At 35.5% G+C, this 26880-nt stretch overlaps 1 protein-coding gene across 3 annotated transcripts in view; it reads left to right on the top strand.

The window, feature by feature from the left end:
- Window positions 1-1680: 1680 nt before the first annotated feature.
- LOC136031347 (geranylgeranyl transferase type-1 subunit beta-like) overlaps window positions 1681-26880 on the top strand; it is a 32229-nt gene continuing 7029 nt past the window's right edge. Inside the window, exons 1-5 of one of the 3 annotated variants that reach the window (XM_065710841.1) lie at window positions 1681-1749; window positions 7958-8077; window positions 18560-18922; window positions 21973-22105; window positions 23713-23832. In XM_065710841.1, coding sequence (XP_065566913.1) covers window positions 7992-8077; window positions 18560-18922; window positions 21973-22105; window positions 23713-23832 — 702 coding nt within the window. In that variant the 5' untranslated portion in view covers window positions 1681-1749; window positions 7958-7991. Of the gene's footprint in view, window positions 1867-7957; window positions 8078-18559; window positions 18923-21972; window positions 22106-23712; window positions 23833-26880 lie in introns of all 3 variants that reach the window. The other 2 variants (XM_065710839.1, XM_065710840.1) reach the window with 2 other exon arrangements.

Genomic DNA, 26880 nt, shown 5'->3' with positions numbered 1-26880 from the left:
TATATAACCCTCAAGTAAGAAAACCCCTGAGTTAACCTACTTATATTTTGTAGAACCCCCTCCGTAACAGTGGCGTGATCCTGTTAAAAAAAGTCCAGACGGCACCCCAGAGCCAGCTTTCAATATCCCTCCACAATCTATACTACTACCCCCCCCCATTAATAGGTGGCCCATTCTTATTCAACTACCCCCCCCCCCCCCCCGTAACAAGCGGAGAAGTCTCTTCAGTGACAGTGGGGGGACGTCAGGGCTGCAGATTCGCTCTGTGATAATTGGCAAGGTTTTGTAGACACCTTATGAGCCATTCCCGGCTCTGGAGGATCTAAAGTCTAAATAAACAACCTCTCATTACTTGTCACTGACCCTGCAACCGCTAATCTTATTTGACATATAACTCTTATGCTTGGAAATATCCCTTCATCTCTGCATCACATAACTAATTTTAATACATCTACAGGTATCTTTAAGGAAATATGTCGGTGCTGAATCATTTTATTTATGTCTTGGAGTTCGTTAAGCAACTGAAACGGATCCACATGGTCACCATATTTTTCTTTCGTTTCTACTTAGTTTTATTTTCATGGAATGGTAATGAAGATATAGCGAAAAATATTAATTTTGGATTCATTTTACTGACACTTACTGCCAGCTCCGCCCTCAATTTTATTTTGATAAAAATAAAATTTTAAAAACTGAAAAATCCTTACAGCTGTTACAAATTTTGCGCACCTAAAATTTCTGCACCTGGCTCAAGTACCCCCTCTGTTCCCCCTACAATTACTAGTGTTGACAACTTTATTTGCCACTGAGCGGGAGGAAAATATCTTAAATCAACGCCAGAAGATTACCGTCTAACAAGGCTTGTTCTATCCTTTAATGGACTTAATTAATAAAATGACAATATAATGGCCATTAAACGCCCACTACTTCCTCATTAAGAGCAGTATTGCTTCACTATAAAAGAACTCAAGTTATCCCTTATAGTCAACTGAACTTCTCAGCGCTTAGCTTTACCTCCAAGACGTACTGGAGCAAACTTTCCGGAAGTATCTGAAAAGAAATATAATTCGATATCCAAGCGTTTACATTACGTATAAAGCTCAGAAGCCTATAACGTATATGGACACACTTCATAAAATAACGTCTACAACCGAGTAGGATGTAAATTGTTTCATCCCTTCATCTGTGTATTGTAGGTTTTAATAAAAGACGAAAAAATTCATTCTTGTCTATTTTGATATAATGTGCTAACATCCGCATGATGTACTCTTCAGAATTGTTTGTTAAAATGCCTCAAAAACCACAAACTACTGCCCTCAGTTAAAAGCATACCTGACAAGGCCCTTACAAAGAGTATTGAACTTGAAATATATATCAAGGCAGTTTTGTACCTTGAATCTAAGGGGATAATCTGATATATATAAGTCACAGTAACCTGCAACAAACCATTACCCTCACGAAGAAAAACGAAGAGTGTTAAATTATGTTGACTGAAAGCCAGCACGCTCATATGGAAGAGGTCTAGACCATATAAAATATTTTCAAGCTCCTAACATAATTTGAGAAGTCGTGTACGTAAACATGGCTTTCAAAAAGGTAAAGTTTAGTCTGGAAAGTAGAACTGAAACCAGTAGCATCAAAGAGATTCTTCCTGGCCGAAAATGACACTTGTTACATGGTTTTCGGCATTTCTTCTAAAACTGCTATTAAGGGTGTGACAATGGCAAAAATTCAAAATAGTTGAATGCAGTAATAAAATTCTAGACCTTGGTACATAGGCTAAGGCTATATTATCATTGAAAGTAGGCTAGATGCAATAAGCATAAGAAAGCTTCGAGAGTGAATGGATCCAAAGCTTAAATTAGAGTAGGTTAAAATAAATCTACTTGCTGACTGACCCAAGTCACACACGATGCTCATTAATAATCTTAACATAGGCCTACCAAAGGTGTTCCTGTTTAGTGGATTTTCAGAGTTTGATAAATGTGCTGGTGGATGCTATTAAAATAACAGGGATTAAGTCTTGAATTAGGGCAGTTGAGAAGGAATAATCCGAAGACAATAGTTCTTACTTCATAATATGCAGGATTATTGTAGGTAATGCATTATGACTATAGCTTCACTGTTACTTATCCCAGCTCCTCTTAATATCAAAATACATAGCCCAAATTGTATACTTCCCATGCATTTTGCAGTATGGCTCTCTTTTTTCAGCTCATGTAGCCTATCCATAAATTAAATTGACTATGGTAAAATCAAGAGCAGGAAAAACACATAGGAAATGTATAACTTGGAGTAAAATTCTAGTTAATTGACTTCTTGCTATCTCAGAAAGGGTTTAAGTTAGGAAAATGAAACTTTCAGGGATGGGTCTACAGGCTATAGTATATCCTGGGAAGGTATTTTAAATTACCCACCTCCACTCCTTCTCCCTCTAGAGGGCCCTGAAATTTGCCTACATGACAGGTTTATACCTGTTGAAATTTTGACAAAACAACAGTCTACCTTAACTTTCAGCTACTAGCTGCTTTTTCTCTGCCTTTAGTTTTGAAAATGCAATTCCTGTTATTTGAGTAGAATTTTGGGCCGTATCAATGTTTTTTTTTTTTTTTATTTAGGAAATGTGTTTGCATATCTTTAAAACTTTATAAAATGGAATTAAGCAAAGTTAAGAAGCTGAAAACAATTTTTTGTACTTAAATTAAGCAGAAGATCTATTTGCAAGGTTTCACTTTTATAGCAAACATATTTTTAAAGGTCATCAAAGGTCAGGTCCCTCTTGAGGGAGAAGGAGTGGAGGTAGTTGCTTCAAAATACCTTCCTGGGACATACTTTAGTCTGTAGACTCATCCCTGAAAGTTTCATTTTCCTAACCTAAACCCTTTCTGAGATAGCAAGAAGTCAATTAACTAGAATTTTACCTAACTTGGGCTACATCTTTGCACATTAGAGGGGCCTGGGGGTAGATTATAGTGGAAATGCAGTCAAATGTTTTTGCTGCTCCATATTCTTATGATAAGAGAGAGGGTCAATTTCACTTAAGAAAATAATCTCTATAATGACAATTTTTATTTTAATGCTGAAAAAACATCACTTATGATAATAATTTGAGAATCAGATATTTGTAAATTAGGGATATTAAGTAAATTAAATAAACAAGGAGTTGAAAATAAGTTTAATCCATCAGTAGAAAGCAACACATTGATACATGTATGTGTTATATATTTTGTAAAAAGGACTGTTTATCTTCAGAGCCAGGTGATAAAGCCTTCCTCCTTACTATTTTTTGTGTGACATGTATATGTTATACATCATTTTGTAAGTAGGACCATTTATCTTCAGAGCTAACTGATGGAATGTTCCTCCTTGCTATTTTGTGTGTGAAGGTTTCTATGATTCTTACAGCATCTTTTGAGTCAATTTCCCCTCAAAATTGAGCAGGGATTATGATGTCAATTTGTTGTGGCTGATTGATGATCTTAAGCAATTCTTCACCAACAAAGGGTAGAGAAAGTCCATCTGTACAGTTTGTGGCAGGAAACTCTTGGCTGTCATTTTTGGGAGACATCTGACAGTTTATATGTGGTCAAGGAAATCCCATTTAGTTTAAAATCATTTTTCTGTGAATAGGCACCCCAGCAGCAGATTTCACCTGGCACTTTGACAATAAATCACATCAGTCCAGTTTTTGTGTTGGAAAAAATCACTCAGTGATAATTTATTGCACCCCCAATATTAAGCACCCTTAGGCCCAGGCCTATTGATAAATCCTGGTCTGCAGGTATAGCCACAGTATATAGTCTATATAAAATTGAAAGAGAATACTAGCCTAAAACAATTAAATTCTTACTTCATAATGTGCAGTATCTTTTTATTAATGAGATTGTTAGGCCTATGTTTCCTATGGATCATTTTGATGCATTTGAGGAGTGCAGGAAAGGCAATTGGAGATGACAGAATCAAATAGGGAGGAAAAACTCTCATGGACTTGGATTATTCTGATGATCTAAGCATATTAGATGAAAGTGTGAGCAAAATGAATGAATTTTTAGAGGTTATGCAAGTTCAGAGTGCTAGAATAGGTTTGAAAATTAATGTAAAGAAGACTAAGTCACTAAGGCTAGGAATAAATGAAGATGTAAAGATGATGTTGGGTAATGAAAAGATTGATCAGGTGACAGCTTCACTTACCTTGGTAGTATCATTAGTAAAGATAGTGGGAGCAGTTAAGATGTTAAAAATAGAATAGCTAAGGCTCAGGGTGTTTTTTCATGGTTAAAAAAAAGTTGGGAAGAATAAGAAGATAAGCCTGCAAACAAAGATTAGAATATTGGAAGCTAAAGTGATGACTGTAGTCAAATATGGCCCTGAAGCATGGGCACTTCAAAAAGTGGATAAAAATTAAAAGTTGTTTTCCAGAGAAATTGCCTATGGATTGTTCTGGGTACCCAGCTGACTGACTGTATTTCAAACTGTAGGGTTGTATGAAAAATGTGGTTCAATCCTGCTTTCTAAGGCTATAATGAAAGAAAAGTTGAGATAGCTAGGTCATGTTCTGCAGAGGAAGGATGACAGATTGCCAAAGATTGTACTTTTTGACCAACCATCTGGGGCTACATAGAAAGCAGGTAGCCATAATCACTACCCTAAAAATGCATTTTTCATTTGCATTTTTGATAAATTGCATTTTTCGTTTGCTTTTTTGATAGGTTATTCCCAGCCCCCCTCCCCCTATATAGCCCTAGGCTATTAAGAACATAAAATAAAATTTGTACCATTAGATTCCTTGTTTTATGCTCTTTTCCAACATAACAGGCCTAGTCATTACCATGATAATGCACTCCCCTCCTAATGGACACACATTTAGTCCTAATAATATATTTATTTGTGGTTCTTTCTATTGATTGATCTAATATAAGATTGATTAATTTGCAGAATCATAGATATATAGTTTAACCTGAGATTGCTTAATATTTACAGAAAATTATGATAAATGAGCAAGAAACGTGAATATTAATAGAAGAAAACATGATAATCTAATTAGTATAAATAATCTGCATATTATAAATTAAAAATTTCATTGTCTTATTTTAGTTTTTCATATAGCCTAGGGCTATATGAGACCTGGGGGGGGGGAGGGAGGCTTGGGCAAATTGTCAAAAACACAAACAAAACCACAAAATTAACAGTGTAAAAATGTCTCTCTTCTAGCTCTAGCATATCTTCTTCTGAAGATCTGCTATTTCTAACCTTTATCAAATGGATTTTTCTGCTGTTTTGACTCTACCTTTGTCTATAATTGATTCCAATATTTACCAAACTATTATTTGAAATGATTTTAAAAAGCAGATGTCAATAAAAGGAAACAAGATAATTGGATTAATGGAAATATTCTGCATACTATAAAGTAAGAAGTTCATTATTGAAGTATTTTCTTTTAGTTTTCTTTATATTCCTAAGGCTATTACCATAATTACCTTAATTTGCACTTTGGAGCAAATTAGTTGTAAGAACTGTGATGCTCCATAGTTAATAATGGCAATAGATCCAGTTGCTGTGCTAAGGTCAAGCAACAAACCATTGGAACTAGAGAGTGCTGGAAAGATGCAACCTAAGCCCACTTGGTAACAGTGATCACATGGTAGGTATGGTTCAAGAAGCATTGTTCTGCAATTTAGAGTTGGCACTGCCACAAAGCAGCAACTTCAGATTGAGTGTATGAGATGGTTGGGTATGGCAAGCTGTTTCATCCTCCAAGCTGACTGTCTTTTGTCTTCCAAGAATGTTATGGTAGTGAGGGCTAGGAGGGGGTTTCCGACTGGAATCTCCATGGTTTGTTCTCCCATTCCTTGTTGAGCCTCTTTCTGAATCCCTCAGGTGAGGTTGCAGAGATTGTCTCTTGGCTTTGTTGGTTCCAATCATTCACCACTTGCTGGCTAAAAAAATCTAGTTGAACCTTGGTGTTAAAGGTGAATTTGAACAGCTTTTTGCAAAGTCCTCATGTTTGTCTTTGGTAGGAATAGGAGGTGAGCAGCTTCTGGTCTGCTTGCTCGAGGTACCTGTAGATGAGCATTATGCCAACGCTGAAAAACAAGTGTTGGGAGGTTAGCAGATTGTATTCTACTGCAGTAGGAGTGACTGCACAAACTGTCAATGCATTTGGTGGCTCTCCTTTGGATACCTTCAATATGTGACCATCAGGGTAACAGCTACTATGTCTAATATGAACATACAGTAAGGAATCTAATTGTATTACTTTTATTTTGTTAAATACTTTCTTCAGAAAAGTCGTACTCTACACTGTTACCAGAATTTCTATCCAAATCTTTTGAGAACAACTGTTGGCCAAAATCTTTCCTGCAATGTCCATGGGCGAAGTGACCCCTAATTTGGCAATTGGTCTTGTCATCCTCCTTGGGGTTCTGACAATAACTGCTGCATCCTTCTAATCTTGGGTAGAGGAGGGGCGGTTGTTCTCATTCTTTAAGATCATTTTTAGGAGATCTGTGATTGTGCAAACCAAATATAGGCCTGTTTTATAGAGCTTTGGTGGTAACTCTTATGTGATTTTACTGCCTTTATTATTTTTGAAGTTGTATAGTTTTATTTGTAGGTCAGATTCTTGGTAGTAAAATTTTTCTATATACATATTTGCACAAATCAAATATACTGAGAGTAGGCCTATAGTATGCTTATATTTCCTAGAAATCATATTAGAATTAGGATTATAAGGTCAAATATATTAGAGTCAGGAAATATTTTGCAGCTGTCAAATAAGTAAAGTATGTATTTGAGATGCTTGAGTAAAAGGTTATATTTATTGGATTTACTTTTTTTTTGTGTTTTTTTTCTTTTAATATTAGTGCAAAAGCAGAGATGAATTTTGCCAAGTCTGTGTCAGAAATAAGCCACTCCCAATCCCACTAGTTTCTATTTAGGCAATGTCAAATAAATACAATGTATTTTTTTTCTATTATATCCTTGTGGATTTGATATACTTGTGTTTTACCAAATATATAAGGGTAGAGATAAGATATTTTTTCAGAGGTTCAAAACTAAATGTTTTATAGGTGTATTTGTTCAGATTTTTAATTTATTGTCCTTTTTTGTAAATTTTTCTTATATGGGGTTGTGTAAATCTTGGTGGAATTTCTACTCAAGCAGGAAATTCTCCTCCTGCTGATAGATATATTTTATTTGACAGAATGCAATTTAACAATAGACAGCAATTTATTACATTTTTCCCATGAATTTTCAAGAGGAAATATATCCATAGTTTTACAGGTCTTGCAATACAGAGGTCAACATCCACTAAGGACAACCCAGTCCTCCACTTAACTATTGATGTTTTTACTTATGTTAAGGAATAATTAAGAACCCCATCCCAGGAAGATTCTCATAGAATGAAGCTCCTATTCTAGCACTCAGGCTTATAAGATTTGTGGTATTTTGCTCCTTCTTCATAGAAGGGGGGAGGGGATATTAAGTAATCTCTCAAGACAATTTATAAAACATAGTGACATCACTAAACAAAGATGAACAACGATTCTGGAATTGCTTTATAGATGTTCTTGTAAACAGCCAAGTTTTTTTTTCTAAGTACTCAGGAACGTGTTTGTTATGCAACAGAGGCAGAAAATTGAATATTTAGGAATAAATCTGGAATTAAATAGCCTTTTCTGGAGGGGTGCAGCTAAGGGGGAGAGAGGGCGACTCCTCCCTCCCCTTAAATAAAAAGGTTCCAGGGCATTAGTATCCAGGGCTGAGTCGAACTTTGGCGCCTTAGATTAGCTCTTGTGTCTGAATTTGTCAGCACACTGGAGAGTTTTGTTGGCACATTCTTTATGTCCCCCCCAAACTCAAAACCCTTGCTTTGCCCCTGCTGTTCTGTATTGTCACTATATAACAAACCAAGTTCTTAGCATAAATTTCAATAAATTTTGTTTCTGTTTTCCAGATCTACAATGTTCTGTTAACAGGATTCGATAAACATGGTTGATTTTGAAAAGTCAGCAAAATATTTTCGAAGATGTCTTTCTGCTCTTCCAGACTTCTGCACTCCCTTATGCTGTAACAGGTATCTGAAGTATATTTTTGAATTTATTATTGGTCATAGTTTGGAGGGTTAGTTTTTAGCTACGAGTACTACCTTAGCTATGAGTACTACGAGTACGCCAATCAAAACTAAACAAGACAGAATTGTCACTGATATTATTTTGTAAAAAGTGGGCTCGGGCCAGTAAAAAGTAAGTAAGTAAAATCAGTAAAATAATCAAAAGTAAGTAACTCAGTAAAATCAGTCTAAAGTAAGGAAACTGAAAAGGGAAGTAGATTTTTTCGCCCATAAAGCACAATATAAGTGGGAAAAGAATCCAATAAGGTTTTTTTGAATCTCTCATTGTAATGAGTGGTTTATTTTCACCTTGAGCCTCCAATTGAGCCCAGCTCATTGCATGGTGGGGTATGAGGGGTCATAGTAACATTAAAGACTGCAAAAGGCCATTGCAGATTAATGGACAAGAGTAAATATAGAAGAGATAAAGATTTGATAAACATTAGGTTAAGGACAAACCTCTCTTTGCTGGAGAAAGGACAATAGATGCTGATTTGCTGAGTTCACATTCAGTGTAACTCTATGCCCATTCATTTGAACCGTAAATTGAATGTTATATGTGAGTTTAGCAGAGATTACATGGTAAAACACTAGTTTCTTTTAGCTGAGGTAAAGACTGAGATTTAAGTTTAAGACATGCAAATATCACATATAGGTGGGAATAGGGTGTCTTACCTGAAAGAGTTTTTTAACTTTGTAATAGATTTTGTATTTAATGTAAACGTAGTATAAATATTACGGACTTCGATACCGAAAATGTTATTTTGTGAATCTCAGTGTTGACTGAAAGTCTTAAAGACAAAGGGCCCATTAGTAAGTTTTCCCAGCATCACAGGGAGCTTCCAATTTTTGTAAAAATTGGTAGGGGATCATAAAAACGATGTCTAATCAATTTATGTACAGTGTAAATAATGTGCATCCTCTGTCCGCGAAGATTTCAATTAAAGACAGTTAGCACAATAGGAAACTTCCAGAGCTGTAAAATTATTCAATGAGACTACTTTTGAGCTGATTTTTTTATGTTTTCCAGGCAGTTATACTAGAATATTTTTAAGGACTGCCCTTTCCTGAACTATGAAAAGAAAATTCTGCTCCATTCAATCAAAAAGACAATTTATGCTTTCTAATGATGGCAAAAAACGGAGAAATTAAATGGTTTGCTTAGATTTCGGGAAACAAGGTGCTGTATTTGAGTTTCGCACCGCTTATTGAAATCTCTTATCTAAGATATACAAGTTATGGCCAGACCGCCTCTGAAAAGTTTGGCTACACAAACTATGAAAGCTTGTAGTGGGCGAGATAGGGTGATTCTGCAAGGCATTGAAGACTCCCTAAATGCACAATCAGATCTTCTCTGGCTTGAATATATAACCCTAAGCTACTATATGTAGATACACCTCCATTTTGATCTTTCTTAACGCAAGTTAGTCTAGAAAATAGAACATATTTGTATTTTATTTATGGTTTGGAATTATAAGGCTATTAAAGAAAACTACTCGAGATTTAATCCTGAAAACTAAAATAAAAGTTGGACAATTTTCATGTGCTTACTTGCTTAGGCATGTAAATACGCTAGAAAGTCCTTTTCACCCCGTGCACCTGCCTAGCTCCTGAATCTCCTGTTTCTTTTCTTTTTGGAGAGAAATTTCCAATCACAGTATCCTCCGTTTTTGGTAAGGTATACAATATACTAAATCACAACATACAAGAGGATTTTTCTGTCTAACAGCCTACTCTTTACCTTTTTTAGTTACCGCATATTTTAAATTTAAGTATTCCTTTTCACTTTAATCAAAAAATCATAATCTCACTTGACTTGGTGACAATTCATTTTGAATTACCACCATATTAAAGGAGACTCTGGCATCTTCTTGTAGATGAAAAAATGATGTGTTCCTGACTGTATCAGCCTACCTTTTTGTGAAGGGTAGGCCATGAAACACAGTCAGGATGAGTACCCTATTTGTATCTCAAGATACTGAAGACTATGTATCTTGGTAGAAAACTTTCTGGAGTTTGGTGTGCTATTGGCATTTGATTGATTGCCGGCATTCTGAACTTTTTCGTCCGTGTATTTATTTGTTCAGTTTGGAATATTTGACCATAATGGGATAGCTAAAAAATAAGCATATCATTCAATTTAGAATTCAAGGCTGCATCCAAATACAGTCATTTCTTGCAAAAATTTATCACTGGCGGGATTCTGTACTTCCTCTAGACTCTATAAATCAAGGTTTTTCGGGAGACGAAGGGATTCAGGGCTGGCCTCTGGGTTGTGGGTGGGGTGACCTAGACCCTGAATCCCAAGCTAGCTAAAATTTAAACCAGAACTATGTTGGTTTTTCAAATTCTGGAATCCGGAAATTACAGAATTTCTGCAGGACATGATTGTTCTATTATTCAGATAGAGGGTTGAATTCTGAGTCAAATGGTATGTTTATTTCTTAGCTATCTCAGTTTGGTCCTATATTTCAAATTTACCATTTGTTTGTCCATTTTAACTTACAGGGTAGCTTAGAGGAACAAGTGACTTACTAGGAAATCAAACCTGTTTTGACTCTCTCCAACGTATAATTTCAATATCGCGTCTCCTTTCATGGCATGGATGCTCCAATGTCACAATTAATGTGACATTTTAGTTCAGTTCCAGAAAAAATACTAGAGGTTTGGTCGAGAAATAAGTGTGCTGGGTCTGATTGAAAAGCAGTTTTTCATTCTTTGGGTAGGGAGCTATAAATAAAGACTCAGTTTACTCCAATTTGTTCTAACTGTTAGGAATAAATGGGATAAAATGTCCCCAAGTACTAGAACTCTGAATTTGGTGCTGGAAATAGATAGTGACGTAGGGGGGGGGGTGCAAATGTCCTCCCCCTTAAAGAATTTCGTCGGCATATTGCTCCTGAGGAATTTTCTCTGTTTTTCTTCTCTTTTTTGCAATGGAGATACTTGAAAAGCCATTTTCAACAGAAAAATTAAGCTTTGTGGCACTGACATTAGCAATCTTCTCCATCCAATGGTCGTCAAAATAGTATAATCAGCACCAAATATTAGGTCCTGTCGAATATACGTTCAATTATTGGTATCTTGGTACATACTTAGTTAAAGTCGTCGGCACTGAACTGAAACTTTTTTCTAGAAACTTGAAATAAAAGTTGATTGAGGATACTACAATTTTTTAAGGAAGATTTTATTTTTTACTTGTTCAACAATATTAAGGCATTTTTTGAATCTGAATTATCATACGAAATTCGAAACACATTAAAGCTGTTGTCACCTTTTGTAATATTATCGGGACCAGGAACGCTTCAATTCTTTTGCCAATAGATGGAACCGTGAAATTTGCGAAATCATATCTAGGGATTCAATTTGACATCTTAATCACCAAAAGGTGGGTGAGAAAGAAAAAAAAATATTAGGGAAAAAGAAACTTCACAGTTCTAAATGTTTGGTATCTAAATACTACGGTATCGCTTTTTAAGACTTTTTGCTTCCTTGCAAGATTGTCTGAGGGGCTAATTTGAAGAGAATGCATATTCCAGATGTAGATTTAAAATTTTTTGGTTATGCCAGAAAAATCCTACCTCAGGAATTCACTCAGTTCCTTTGTTTCCAAGTAAACAAAACGAAGTGACGTTTCCTAATTCTAATTTCTAATAAAAAGATTTGATTCTTTCCAGCGCAAGATTAATTTTTATAGATATTTACTTCTTTAAAAAAAGTTTCTAAGAGAGGAAGAAGGGAAAAAAACTGCAAGTGATAAAGAAACTTCTAAATCCTAAATTGAAATTTTTTGCCACTTCGCGGAATCATATCTCTTTTTAAGATTATTTGATTCCTTGTAATGATGTTTTAGGGGCTAATTGACTAGAGAAGATCAGAACCACATTATTACTTTTACATTCTAGTGCTAGGTCCCGTAACAATTCGGCGCTTCGTGCCAAAAAATACTCTCTCAGACTTTTACTTAGTTCTCTTGCAAGCAAAAAGACAAAAACAAAATGGCATTTTTTGAATCTGATATTTTAGATAACTTAGACTCTTTGCAGCACAGTATTAATTTGTTAGATTTTTAAGGTTGTTTGCTTCTCTGAAATGGGAAGGCAAATATAAGGAATAATACACTTTTAGTCATAGATTTTAAAAATTTTTGGGACTTTGCAGCTGAAAGTGCTATGACTGTCGAATAATTGGTGCTCAATGACAAATGTGGGTGCGCCATTGCGGAAAAAGGATTCTTTTGTCGGCACATTATAGAGCTTTGTCCCCCTTAAAAATCGGCTAGTTACACCACTGGTAATAGACAACACTCCTGTAATAAATTGTGTTTTCAAATAGGCTCAGTTTAAGCTTCGTTGCAGGTAAAAAAAAAGTATATATATATATATATATATATATATATATATATATATATATATATATATATATATATATATATATATATATATATATAAACCAACTGATTGTGCACGTTTGTCCAACTAATTCCTTAACAAGAGTTGTGAAATTCAGTTGCATAGCTTTTTTTTAATAAGATAAATTGCTTCAAATCCCCTCAAGTTTTGCCATACAACTGTTTAACCAAATAAATTCACTGAGGTTAGTAGTAATCAAAATATAGGAGAGTCAAAAATGGCATATTACATGGCAAATGGATAGTCGTTTTGATTCTTGATAGTTGTTTTGTTTCTGAAGAAGGTCTGACTGTTTTCTCATGTAGAAAAGTGCTTGGTTGAGGGAGTTTTTTTTTTTACTTACTTAGCTTGTTATTGTTTTGTTTTCAGAGCACTTGTTTTGCTGACTAATGGGGAAGTGCAACCTTTAAAATGAGTGGTTGAAGGAAAATATGATAGGGGTCATTTATATGGTGATTGGTGCACATCTGGTCCACAGAAAAAGAAGGCTATTTCTTCTGTATAGTTTGTCAGAAATTCCTCTCTTGTTCTAAAGGCTTTATTACTCTCAAGCAGCATGCTAGAGGTGATGATCATAGGTCAAATGCCATAATGAGACTAGACCCTGGTCAGTTGCAACCGACGGCTGTTCCAGCTGGAACTTCCCAGAGCTCCCATCCAAATGTCATAAATACGATGTTTTTAAAGAAGCTGTCTATACTCTGGTGCATGAAGTGTCTTGTATCAAATGTTCCTGGCCACAGTTGCGATGGCACCTGTGATTTCTTTAAAGTGATGTTTCCTTGCGATGTTTCAGAAATGTTCACATTTAGCTCTTCCAAGCTCAAATAGCTAGTTAAAAGGGGCTCTACCCGTATTTCCGGAATGAATTACTGAAAGACATCAAAGACTATGATTAATACGTATTAGAATATGATGAAACGACAAATTTTGCCAGCCTCAAAGAGCTTCAAATACGTATAAGGTACTTGTCTCGTCAGCAAGCCAAGGTCGTTAGGAGACACCTTGAAACCTCTTACTGGGGAAGCAACAAGTTAAAAGTTGAAAGAGGGTCTATTTAAGGCGATGAATAATGCTGGTCTTCAGCTGCAACAGATGATTACTTTGAGCAGGGATGGGCCATACGTTAACAAGAAAGTTTTCAAGTTGAAAAAAAAACCAAGACACAGGAAAGGGTCTCGTGGACATTGGCACCTGCAACCTACATGTCGCAAAATAACCCATATCATACAAGGCCTACTGGTTCTCGGTGATGATATTGCAGGCCTAGTCATCCAACTGTATTACTTTTTCCACGGATGGCCCTTAAGATGTGAAGACTTTGAATCTGTTCAAAAACATAAGTCAATACCACGGCAGAAGTTCGTGAAGCACGTTCCAACCCAATGGTTAACCCTCGTAGAAGCGGTGGAAAGAGTGATTGAACATTGGAAAGCTGTGCGGACCTTTAGCCAATGATGTAGTAAGGAAATCTGTAGCCAGAGTACTCGAAGGTGCAGAAGTACTTGAGTCATGACTTACTGAAGAAGTGTCAATGTTAAACTCTCCCATGAGAATGATTTTTCTTTTCTTGGAACTGACCATTTTAGCAAATTCTTCAAATATATCCAAATATTTCTTGGTGCTAAAACTTGGAGGGCGGTAGAATATGCATAAAAGAACCTTCTCAGATGCTATTGTAACTTCGATAACCAGAAATTCGAACAACATTTCCTCATATAGAGAGTCAAAATCTTTAATTTCTTCAAAATGCAAAGAAGTATGGATGTAGAATGCAAGTCCTCCTTTCTGATTATTCAATCTGTTTTTCTGAAGTATTTGGTATCCTTGAATATTTGCCGCATTCAGGGTATTTGCATTCAAAAAAGTCTCACAAAGCCCCATAACTCCTATCCCATTACCAGGAAGGAACATAGATAAAAAAAATCTAGGCTAGAAAGAACCCCACAACAATTCCAACTCGCAAGTCTAAAAAGGCCATTATTAACAGGAATAATTTCTTCAGGTAAAAGATACCTGTTATGGGGTAAATTATCAACAAGAGGCTCTTGGGCTAGATCATCACCTATATTTATTGAATTTAATATTTTACTCAACTCAGTAGAGTATCTCTCAAACCGTTTCAGTCTATCAGACATATCAAAAAAATTACTTAACAAAATAATTTGCTTTTAAATTACTTGCCAAATAATATCCAAAAGCATGAGACATAGTGAAAAGCGCGCAACATACCGGATCCTCTGGTGATGGAGATAAATTCGAAAAGATCAAACGCTCAATACCAAACAATGGTGCTGTAAAAGGAGAAGCAGCAGAACAAGAACTTTGCATTCATAGATAAAAAAGAAAACAGAAAAAGAAAGTACACTGAAACAAAACGAGAAACAGCGGAATAGGGCACATGGAAAACAAAATAACAATTCGCGGAGACAAGCAATAAACTTTACTCATCCAATGCAATAAACTGAAGATACTAAAACAAAGGGACACTAATTAAACACGAGACCAAGAAGATGCAGTAGAAACTTTTGTTTCAAGCCAAACGTCAGTCCCTTTGTGGCGCACTCTGGAAGATACGATTTCACCTTTTGATTTCATTTCTTTCGTCACCCCAAGCAATTCACTTCTTCGAGAATTCAATACGGGTGGCAGATCCGTAAATATAACAATACCACTAGATTTGAGTTTGCCAACTTTTGACATAATCAACTGCAATTCTCTCTCACAGCCGACCGAGATCAAAACAGGCTTCGTTTGCTGTTTAGATTTGTTACCGCGTTGACGCGAATCAGTAACATTTGACGACCGAGGAGTGATGCGATAGCATTTCAGCAGATTGATAGGTCATGTGACTTCAAATTTGTTTCTAATAAAGTTTGAAACTGAAACTCCCATCTTTTCGGAAACTTTTTCTTCGGGAAGCCCGTGAATGAGTAGATTAAACTTTCTTTCTTTTACTTCAAAGGCTAGCAGCCACTTTTTCAGCGAATCTGATTGGGTTTTTTGGTCATCTAAGGCTAACTGAAGCTCAGAAATTTTATGGTCTCGCAACACAGCCTCATCCTTTAGAATTTTAATTTCTGCCGAAATTGAGTCTAGCTTTGTAGAAACTTGAGCTTGTGCCGTTAGGATTTTGTCCAACTTCTCATTGATCAGCTTCTTGAATTGCTCAAAGGACGACTGGGTGACTACTGACATTGTAAATTTCAGCTATAATCCTCGAAGAATGAATAGTATTAGTCTTCCATTATTCTCTACCGCACACAAAATAACAAGCGCTTTTCTTGAATATGGGCAGGCCCACGATAGAAGTGGCAATCATCGTTGGAAAGGTGGTCCAGTGGAACGGGAATTACGGGACACGGTATACCTTTATAATTATATTCCAATGCCACTGAATTAAAGCCAAAGTTTGTTCAAATAACTCGAAAAAAAAATGACGATTTTCACAAATGGAAATAAATATTGTGTGGTCACCAGTGTTGACGCTTGCGACGGGGAAATTGCCCCTCTCCTGCTTGCAAATTAGGGTTACATTAATGTCTTATTATACCGCTTTACGTCTACACTCTTTGAATGCTCAAAGATAATAATATTTCTTAATCTCTTACTGTAATTTTAAATAAAAAAAAACTAATTTTTTTTAGCTGAAAGTAAGGAGCGACATTAAAACTTAAAACGAACAGAAATTACTCCGTATATGAAATGGGTTGTCCCCTCCGCAATCCCTCGCTCTTTACGCTAAACCTTTTAATTGTTTTAAAAAGTAGAATTGTGGCAAAGAGTCAAACTTCAGCGTAAAGAGCGAGGGATTGCGGAGGGGACAACTCATTTCATATACGGAGTAATTTCTGTTCGTTTTAAGTCTTAATGTCGCTCCTTACTTTCAGCTAAAAAAAATTAGTTTTTTTTATTTAATTTCTGAACGTTTTTGAATTAATGCATGTTTGGTTTTGGCTCTCCGCACATAAATTATTAAAATGAAATTTGTATATTAATTCTTTTTTTGGCTAAATGGCTTTCTCTTAGTTTTGATCAGACGATTTTGAGAAATAAGGGGTGGAGAAGGAGGCCTAGTTGCCCTCCAATTTTTCGGTTACTTAAAAAGGCAACTAGAACTTTTAATTTTTAATGAACGTTTTTATTAGTAAAAAATACACGTAACTTAAGAATTAACTTACGTAACAAACTTTCATAACCTTATATTTTTATTATGTATACGAGGGGGTTTGTACCCTCGTTAATACCTCGCTCTTTACACTAAATCGTAAGTTTTGTCCCAATTCTTTAAGAATGACCCCTGAATCAGAAAGGCCGTAGAATAAATAGTTGAAATTACTAAAAATACTTTAGCATAAAGAGCAAGGTATTTATCTCCTCCTAAATACCTCGCTCTTTATGCTAAAGTATTTTTAGAACCCCTCATATGCGTAATTATCTCTGTTCGTTTTAAGTTTCAATGCTACTTCTTCCTTTCATTTGAAAAAAACGTTTTCATGTTTATTTTTCATTGTTTTCTTATAGTAATGCTAGAGAATCCTGCGCCCTTTTCATTGAATTTTTCTTCCCCCATGACAGATTCCTCCAAGGAAAGATCCTCCAACATAGCCCCCTCTCCTCAGCCCCACCCCCAAACAAAATAAAATCCCCCTTAAAACGTCTGTACACTTCCCAATAACCATTACTATATGTAAACACTGGTCAAAGTTTGTAACTTGCAGCCCCTCCCCCAGGGATTGTGGGGGAGTAAGTCATCCCCAAAGACATAGTTATCATGGTTTTCGACTATGCTGAACAAAATGGCTATCTCAAAATTTTGATCCGTTGACTTTGGGAAAAAAATGAGCGTGGGAGGGGGCCTAGATGCCCTCCAATTTTTTTGGTCACTTGAAAAGGGCACTAGAACTTTTCATTTCCGTTAGAATGAGCCCTCTTGCGACATTCTAGGACCACTTGGTCGATACGATGACCCCTGGGAAAAAAAAAAAAAAACAAATAAACACGCACCCGTGATTTGTCTTCTGGCAAAAAATACAAAATTCCACATTTTTGTAGATAAGAGCTTGAAACTTCTATAGTAGGGTTCTCTGACACGCTGAATCTGATGGTGTCATTTTCGTTAAGATCCTACGACTTTTAGGGGGTGTTTCCCTCTATTTTCTTAAATAAGGCAAATTTTCTCAGGCTCGTAACTTTTGATGGGTAAGACTAAACTTGATGAAACTTATATATTTAAAATCAGCATTAAAATGCAATTCTTTTGATGTAGCTATTGATATCAAAATTCAATTTTTTAGAGTTTTGGTTACTATTGAGCCGGGTCGCTCCTTACTACAGTTCGTTACCACGAACTGTTTGATCAATGTCACTAGTTGCGCAATCCAATTAGATTCCGAGTTAAATCCAGTTTATGTCCTCACAGTTCAAAGACCAAAATCAATACTGTCAGAAATTTTCAAAAATAAGGAATGAATTAGACGAGTGTACTAATAGTGAACTACAAATTCATTGTTCCCGAAAGGACATGCCCAGTTATCTCTAAGCAGGGATTATTTTGTTATTTTTAGAAATTGCAACTTTATGATTTCTTTTTAAACTGGCTTTGGTTGAATTTGGATTAAATTTTTTGAGATTTTTTGCTTTGATCGCTCATTGCACGATTATTCCCAGAATATTTGGAGTTACTTGTTTCTTCTGTGTCAAAATGAAATGTTGACACACCGCTTTTTATTTGTGTTTCAGTAATTACTGTAGAAAACAGGCCTTAAAACTGGCTATAGAACTAGTTTTAGCAGAATGTTCAGAACTTTATTCTTTTGGCGTGCCTTTTGCAAGATTTTAGGTGCTCTTATTTAAGTACTTTGCAAAATGTTTATGGGTTTTGCATTTCAAAGATTTTTCCTGAGGTACTTTGGATCAATCATAGGGAAGCGATCCTCTCTTGGTTTTCAGTGAAATATTACCTAAATTCAAAATTATTTCATTGTACTATTCTTCATAGTTCTGCCTTTGAAATAATTTTCTCATTTTTTAGGCTATCCGTTGCCTTTTTTTGTATCTCTGGACTAGATATATTAAACGAATTAGAAATACTTGGAGACAAACTTGATGTCATCAATTGGATATACTCGTTTCAATTAATTTCGCCTGAAAGTAGAAATCCCGAGGAGCTGAAAAAGTGTGGCTTTAAAGGTTCTCTATATGCTACTGACGTTTTCCAGTTTCAGAGTGGTAGACTTCTTAAAGGCAATGAGTCTAGATCTCATTTGGACACTAGTCATATAGCAATGACCTATACTGGATTATCGTGTTTAATTATTATGGGGGATGACCTCAGTGGTGTGGACAGAAGTGCAATTTCAGCTGGAATTAAAGCCCTCCAGTTGGAAAACGGAAAGTAAGAACAGAACTTGATATTTTAATTTATTCCTATTTTCAGGATTTTCCTCTTTTTGTTCCTATGTTAATCATAGCATACATGGTTAGAATTAGACATAATATTTCGGAAGGGGAACCTATATCCAAAAAGGTTATCTGGGGGACGTCCCTTGAACAGCTGGAAAAGTATCTTAGTAATTCACCGAAAAGAAAAAAAAACGGAAAGGAAAAGTATACTAACTGTTCCTCTCCCACTCCCCCTCCTCCAACATAATCCACAAAAATATACCAGTTTCCTCAAGCATCTGAAAATCACATTGTTTGAACCTAAGATCATTAAAAGGACAAATAGAAATATTCTAGGTTATGTTTCTATTTCTTAAATAGATTTTCTCCATGTAATCTAGGTTGAACATAAACGAAATTTATATAGATAAATTGTTAGATAGTCGATTGGAAGTGGATTAATATAGTTGGCAGTATGTCAGTAACACAACTCAACAACTGTCTTACCCGTAGGTTTACAGAGATCAGAATCTTGGGAGGGAAGTTCTCGGAAGTTGTTTTTTTTTTTTTTTTTTTTTTTTTTTTTTTTTTTTTTTTTTTTTTTTTTTTTTTTTTTACGGGGAAGAGTTTAAACAAGAACGTATTTTGAAACCATTAATTTTTAGTTCTTTTGGGGATTCTTTGGACCAATATATAGGAGACTCTCCCCTCATCCCATATTTTCCCTATGTTCAGGTAAGCCTTTATCCCATTTTAAACGCCTGTTTGATTTTGACCACCTTTTCTCTTTTATGTTTTATTTATTAAAGCTATTGACAGTGATTAGGAATAGAGTCAATGACTGTTGGGGTCAAGTCATCCTCAAAGACAGTTATTAAACCCTTCGATTATGCTGAATAAAATGGCTATCTCAGTTGGGTGACTATGGGGGAAAAGGGGCATGGGAGGGGGCTAGCTGCCCTCCAATATTTTTGGTCACTTAAAAAGTGCACTACAACTTCTGATTTTCGATCGAACGAGCCGTCTGCCGACCCTCTATGATCACTGGTTTGATATATTTGGGATCAGTATAATAAGCCGATTCTTTTGATATATCTATTGATATAAAAATTCCGTTTTTTAGAGTTTTGGTTATTATCCAACCGTGTCGTTTCTTACTTACAGTTCGTTATCACGAACTGTTTGAAATGGGTATTAGAAATGAATGTGTAGGAAAGGAAACAGTGGGTATTGAAAAATCACATCTTGGGATGGGAAGGAGACCTGAATTCCCCAAAATGTCAACAATTAACCCACGAAGCAACCGTTAAGATACAAAAAAGTGACTAGATTACGGTTTTAAAAATTTGTTTTTTAAATATCAGTTTTAAAAAATTGTTTCTAAAAACAAAATTTCTAAAACCTTGTTTGTTGTGGGAAACGTACAGGCTCGTCCTAGCTTTATCTTCAAAGGATAAGATGGCAATGAAAGAATTAGATATGCTACGCCTTCTTGGAGTCCACATTCCTCAAATCTTACATGGGCTGGGCATCTCATCAAAGTGACATCCTCCTGCTCCAGGAAGCCAGGCCTAAAATGCAAAAACCTTCTTTCTGACAAGTCTGTCAGACCATTCATGGAATATATATTCCATCTTTTTGCTGGTGCTTCGCAAACCATATCGCTCCTCTCAAACGTGCTCAAATTGAGAAAGTCGCCCAGCAACTTTTGGCAATCCTAATGCCAAACCCTGCAATCAATCTAAGATCATCTCAACTTGGTAATTATGTTGGTCTTTTATTAATATATGCATTCACCTTAAAAAAAAGGTATTATCAAACCTTATTACTTAAAAAGCAAAGTCTTTAAGGGCAACTTGATAAATCTCAGCCCGTCATGACTATCTTCAGAGGCGGTTCTAGGGGTGGCGGGGGTAGAGAGTGTATTTGCCCTGGGTGCAACGGTCATAGTCATTCTGTAATTTTAGAAATTCTATTTTTATTGAAATACAGTATATGTTGCAGTTGCCAGTAAGCATAAGCAAATTGAATCAACAATTTTTATTTGTCCCATATGGTCATCACCATTCCTTGAAAATAAAAGTAAGCGGATTGAATTTAATTACTTTTAATGTCGTTAGAATTAATTGTGCAATACGGAGATGAAGGGGTCTTTGCAAACGTAAGAATTAACTATCATTATTAGAAATTTGAAGTGTCAGTGGCCGATAATCAGCGGTCGTGTCGTAAACTTAAATTAACATTAACGTACTTCAGATCGACTATGGACCATGAGCGATTAAATGATTTAGCGTTAATGTGCATAAAACGTGAAGAATTAGAAGTAACCAATTGGAACGAGATAGTTGATCATTTTGTAGAGGCTAAAGTAAGAAAAGTCAGATTTAAATAAAGGGACAATTTTGTTAATAAATGAAAATTTTGTCAACAAAAGTAAATTTTTTTAAAATTTGGAATGAAAATTTTTGGGAGACAGGGGGGTTTACACTAATCAAGATTTTGCCCCGGGCGCAACAGAGACCAGAACCGCCACTGGCTACCCTGAGCAGACTGTAAGGAATACCGAAAAAAAATTATCTTGTCTCTTATATTACAACTCTCTCAAAGAAGATCTTATCTGTTTGATCTTGTCAGTAGACAGTATGCCAAACGAGATTAGAGGAGCTGGAAATTATTTTGGAAAAATTCTCTGGCGAATATTTATTTCCGCTGTGTGCGACAAAAAATGAGCATTATTTTAGAAACATTTATGTGTCGGATTCGAAAACTAGCGTGACTATTTGTCAGATTTTTAACTGTTTTGAACTTAAAATACGATGTATACTTTCGGAAAACCAAATGAGAAGCCCCCTTATGTGGGAATTGAATTTGATACTTTAAGAACTGGCTTTTGTAGACTTAAATGCCAGTATTTTATCGAATTTCACGATTTTTTTTTTATAGATGAGTATTAAAACTGTTTAGATACTTGCAGGTATTTGCATAGGTCTATGAGTACGTGTACGTTAATATGTTGTGTATAACGATTTCTTTTTTACTTATAAACTGATTATTTTGCTTCAGTTTTTGCTGTACTTTGGGTGGAAGTGAATCTGACATGCGCTTCGTCTACTGTGCTGCGGCAATTTGCTCCATTCTTGATGACTGGTCTGGCATTAATAAAGAATTAACTACAAAATTCATTGTTGACGCTATAGTAAGTAAGTTCATAAAAAATGCTGCTTTTTAGCTTTAGAAACATATTTTTCAAATTGTTTATTAAAGAAAATTTATCTTAATTCTCGTTAATGACTGCCATTATTATAATCTATAGTAGTACTATCACTATAATTAGCTCTGTTCAGCAAACTCGAGTGGACAAGGTCTTGTAAGGCCATTTTAAGGGTTTTGTTAGGTAAGCCTAATTGATGAAGCCTTGAATCTTGGCTAATCCAAAGCCTTGAGGAAGGGGAGTGGCTTTCTTTGTTTGACAGAGAACGCTTTATTTTGTTGAATTTTGCTCAGATACTCAATAAATGTTATTGTAATGTTAAAAAAATTAAGATGTTTCAGTTTTCTCAAATTCTCATTTGTTTACACCTTTGTTCGCTAGATGATGCTGAAATCCCAACATGGAAAATTCTAAGCCTTGCCAACTTTGCGTGGGTTTTTCTTTTAGAGTTCACCTGACCCTTTCACATAGGCCTTTTGTCAGCGTTTTTACTCATTCTGACGGTTGTAGTAATTTGCCTATTGTATTTTCATACGGATATTCGGTTATTATCAAAAGCCTGGCTTATCTGAGGATTCAGAGGGCTTTTCAAAGTGTTATTCTTCAGTACTGTGGCAGGTAGTGGCAAGGCGTTGGAGACAGCATTTACAATAATAAAAAAGTTTTTAAACTTTAGAAATGAACAAGTTGAAAGTGAAGTATAGGAGGACCAAAGTCTCAAGGATTCAACCCATAAAGTGAAAAAGAAAGTCTCATGACCATGGTAAAAAGCCCAGTTAAAACGTAAACTGCGTTGACTTGTCTTACTTGTACACAGGAGGGGAGGGTGGAAACTCCTTACGACATGTGTGGAGGACCACCAACCATGAAAATAATGCCCTAAAAAGTCCTTTTGGTTTTTACTCCTCTCTTTCAGGAGTTGAATTTTTAGACTTACAGGTGGTTCTGAACGTTCAGCACAGTCCATGACTACTGGAACCCAGACAGCTTACAGTAGAACGGCATGGATGGCATAATACTTTGTCTTTCAATTGTACGAGTTAAGGCAACTACTTGTATTTTTCACCCAACCGCCTCTCAATCCATTTAATACAAAAAAAAGATTATTATAAGCATGGACGTCACGGACAAGTTTTGGACCCCAATACCTCGAGAATTTGGGATTTAATTTACAATACATAATTCGTGTACAATACATTATATTTATCAAATTTTTTTCGCTTTCTTTTAAGTTTCTGTCTCCTACTGAGAGAATCTACTGAGTACTTGCGTTTCTTCACCCACTAAATACACTGCACATTTCCCTCAAGTAAGGGTCTTTTTAAACTCCTTATAAAACTTGATGTTGATACGCGAAACCAGTAATTTATGACTGAAAACAAGGAGCCAAAAGTGACAAAAGTCGAGTCTATCACAGTATAACACGTCGTGAAAATTTCTGGCTTGTAGATGTCTTAGAGGAAATAGAAAAGGCCTATCTGTTTGAAAACGAGCTAGTATAGGTTTCAGATCCCCCCGCCCTTCGTAAAAAGGTTATAAGTTCTATCCATAAGGCAAGTTTTCAGTCAATAATGTAATTTGACAATTTTTAGGGTTATGATGGAGGAATCGGAAACGAGTCAGACAATGAAAGTCATGGTGGCTTGACCTATTGTGGCGTGGCTGCTTTGCATCTGATGGGCACATTACCTTCGGCTCTGAGTAGAACTCAGGTAACTAGTAACTTCTATTACTTCAGCCCATCTTGGCCCTCTTTCAAGTCTCTTTTTAAAAACATCATTGCTCTCGATCGTAACTTCTGCCACAGAAAAATTGTACTATACTCTCAGTAGGGTTGAAAAAAATTTAACATCATCAAGTTACTTTGCACGTGAAGAAAAAAGGCCAAAAATAAATGAAACAGGTTCGCTCGATTTTTAAATGTGGAAGAAAGAAAATCTAATTTGTCTAGATATTTCAGACCTTGCATTTAGACTTTGCCAAAATTACTGATAAATTTATATTATGATTTGTCCCTTCCCGTTCGACACGTTTTTATCTATATCTAATAAAGTTTTATTTTGTCTATGTAGTTATGAACGATTACGCCAACAGAACCGAAGATTGTACCCTTTGAAGTACAGTTACTCAAACAGTATGGGAACAGCTGACTAGAGTGGAGTCACAAGTTAGTCTTAAATAAAAGAACAAAAGAACCTAGAAAGATCATAAATCTTCTGCATATATATATATAGCAGGAAGTAGAAATGAGAAATAGCCGCAGTGATTTCGTAAGTTTAATAGTATAAGAGGAAATTGAAGTGAAAAAACTGCTTCCTTTATTGACATTAAAACAAACACGCTCTTAAATGAGGGCGAGCCTTGACATGATTGCACCGCATCAAGGAAAAACATACAAGAAATCAATACAGTATCTACAAAATAGCATGGGTAGACCGGAACAAGATTGGTAATCCAAACACTGAAGAAAACAAGATCGTATAAAGTGGTATCTGTTTCTGTTCTCTTACCCATTTTAAGGCCCCAAACTTAGGTTTCTGCCCCTGTAAGCCTATTAAAACCTGGTTTAGAAAACTTTTCAGAGTGTGGCATTGGGTGGATAACTGATGGAATGTTGGTGATTAATTTTCTTTCCAATTCCTCGTGTATTTATGTGCCAAAAAAAACAGTCTGTTCCATATTATAGGTATTTGACCTTTGGACTATTTTGACCAAATGATTGTCTCAAAATTTTGATTGGATGCATTTGGGTATAGAACAGCGTGAGGGGGGGGGGCTGGTTACTCTGCTATCGCTTTACTCTTAAAAGGGGAACTCTAACTTTTAATTTCCCATCAAATGAGTCTCCTCCAAAGTTAATACAACCACCTCTTCCATAAAAATCTTATATTTGTTATGGGGAAACATATTTTGCGGGTTTTCTGCGAAGAGGGGGGGGGGGGCAGGGATTTCCACTGGATTCTTCATATCGTCGAAAATTCACTTTCATCGAAAATTCAATCCATCAGCCCTTTTTACTTTCTTTTAGATTAGTCACGAAGTACTTCTTCATAGTTGTGGCATACAACTATGAGTTCCATTACTTATCTTAGTCTCCAAGAGAACTTTCGAAATAAATCTTATAAGGAAGTTTCTAAAAAGTTGTATCTGATGGGCAAGTACATACAAACATAAATGTAACAATAGGAATCAGTTTTGCTGTGACACTAATGTATGATTGAGGATACCTTGTTACCTTGTAATGTTTTAAGACTAAAAACAAAAAGAATAGAATGGAACATCATTATGAAATTTCAAAATGAAACAAATTTCGAAAAAATGATCGGTCGGAAGGTGATACAGAGCTAAGGAAATTCAACTACATTAATCTTTTAAACAATTGTTTAGTGGTTTGTAAACATCTTCCTTGATTTTTAAGATTAAATTCTAAGAAGGGTTGTTTTTGATTCAGTCTTGTTTCTTCTTTGATAAGGGCTTTCTGGAAAAATTCATTACCTCAGCAACAATTACTGACTAGTACTCGTATTTTTCTAATTATGTAATTTCGTGATGAAACAGTATATATACATATGGGCATAAAATAAATTCCACAGAGGAAAAATGATCGATGTAGTATCATGTCTACATTTTCTACATCGATCATGATCGAATAGTTAGATGATTTTGATCCCACAGACGAAAAAAACCGGGGATTCTCCTTCATGAACTTTGACAGTTTTTGATTAAAAATATTGTCTTTGGAGTACAATTTGTGGCTAAACTATGTTCTGGTGTTCTTTTGTTTTTTCTTTTAGAACTTCAAAAAAATTATTATTATAATTAAACGGCCCTTGTGAGTCATTCTTAAATAAATGGAATACAAAGTCAAATTTAAGCGTAAAGAGTGGCTACTGAGGAGGGGGCAGTTCCCCTCATAAACGTAATAATTGCTGTAGTTTTAATGTTGCTCCTTACTTTCAGTTCAAAAAACTTGTATTTTTTTTATTTAATAATTATGATAGCCTAACTGAAATAAGAATGGCTAGATGGCGTGGGATCTTAAACTTGTTCAAGATGGCCCTTGCCCTAAGCTTTACCTTTTCGTTCCAGATTCAGAATAGCTGAAGCATAACGGAGGCTAAAAATATACATAATTCATATCAAACTTAAGAACTCCTTAAACGTAAAAGGGCGAAACGGCATTAATGATTTCTCTATAAGAGAAGTCTGACATAACTTTTTGGCATTCGAGAACAGGATGTAGTGTGAAATGTAATGTTAAAACTGGCAATTTTGCTTCAAGAAGTAGCTGCTGGTTCCAGGCATTGCTAATTTTTTGTTTAATATTTGAAAGATTTGGTTAAGAAAGCGACAATAGTTTCAATTTTAAATATTCTTGTCATTGTGATCACACTCTTGATTTTTTGAAGTTTCCTTTGCTTTGTTTTATCTTTTAAAGGCGGCTCAGTTGTCCGGATTAATGGGTTGACTTGTCTTTTTTTCGGTTCTGAATTCAAAACTGACTTTTGTTTAAGGCATTCTTAAATTTAGGATTGGCAAAACTTAATTCACTAACCAGGTTAACCTAATATTGTTTTATTTAAAAAATAAATATGCCGTCTTTCAGTTAGTATTTTAAAGTAGAAAAATTGCAAGGATGTTCCCTGATGCCAAATTGGCTAACTCTGTCAAATAAATTCAGCAAAATTGGCAAAGAAGGCTAACACATAAATCATCTCAAGGATTTTGTTTGTTGCTCGTTTCATAGAATTCAGAGAATG

The sequence above is a fragment of the Artemia franciscana genome, chromosome 9 (genome assembly GCF_032884065.1).
Source record: "Artemia franciscana chromosome 9, ASM3288406v1, whole genome shotgun sequence".
NCBI classification, from domain to species: Eukaryota; Metazoa; Arthropoda; class Branchiopoda; order Anostraca; family Artemiidae; genus Artemia; species Artemia franciscana.
Note: the sequence above shows the minus strand (reverse complement) of the source record. Positions and strands in the feature narration are given on the sequence as shown.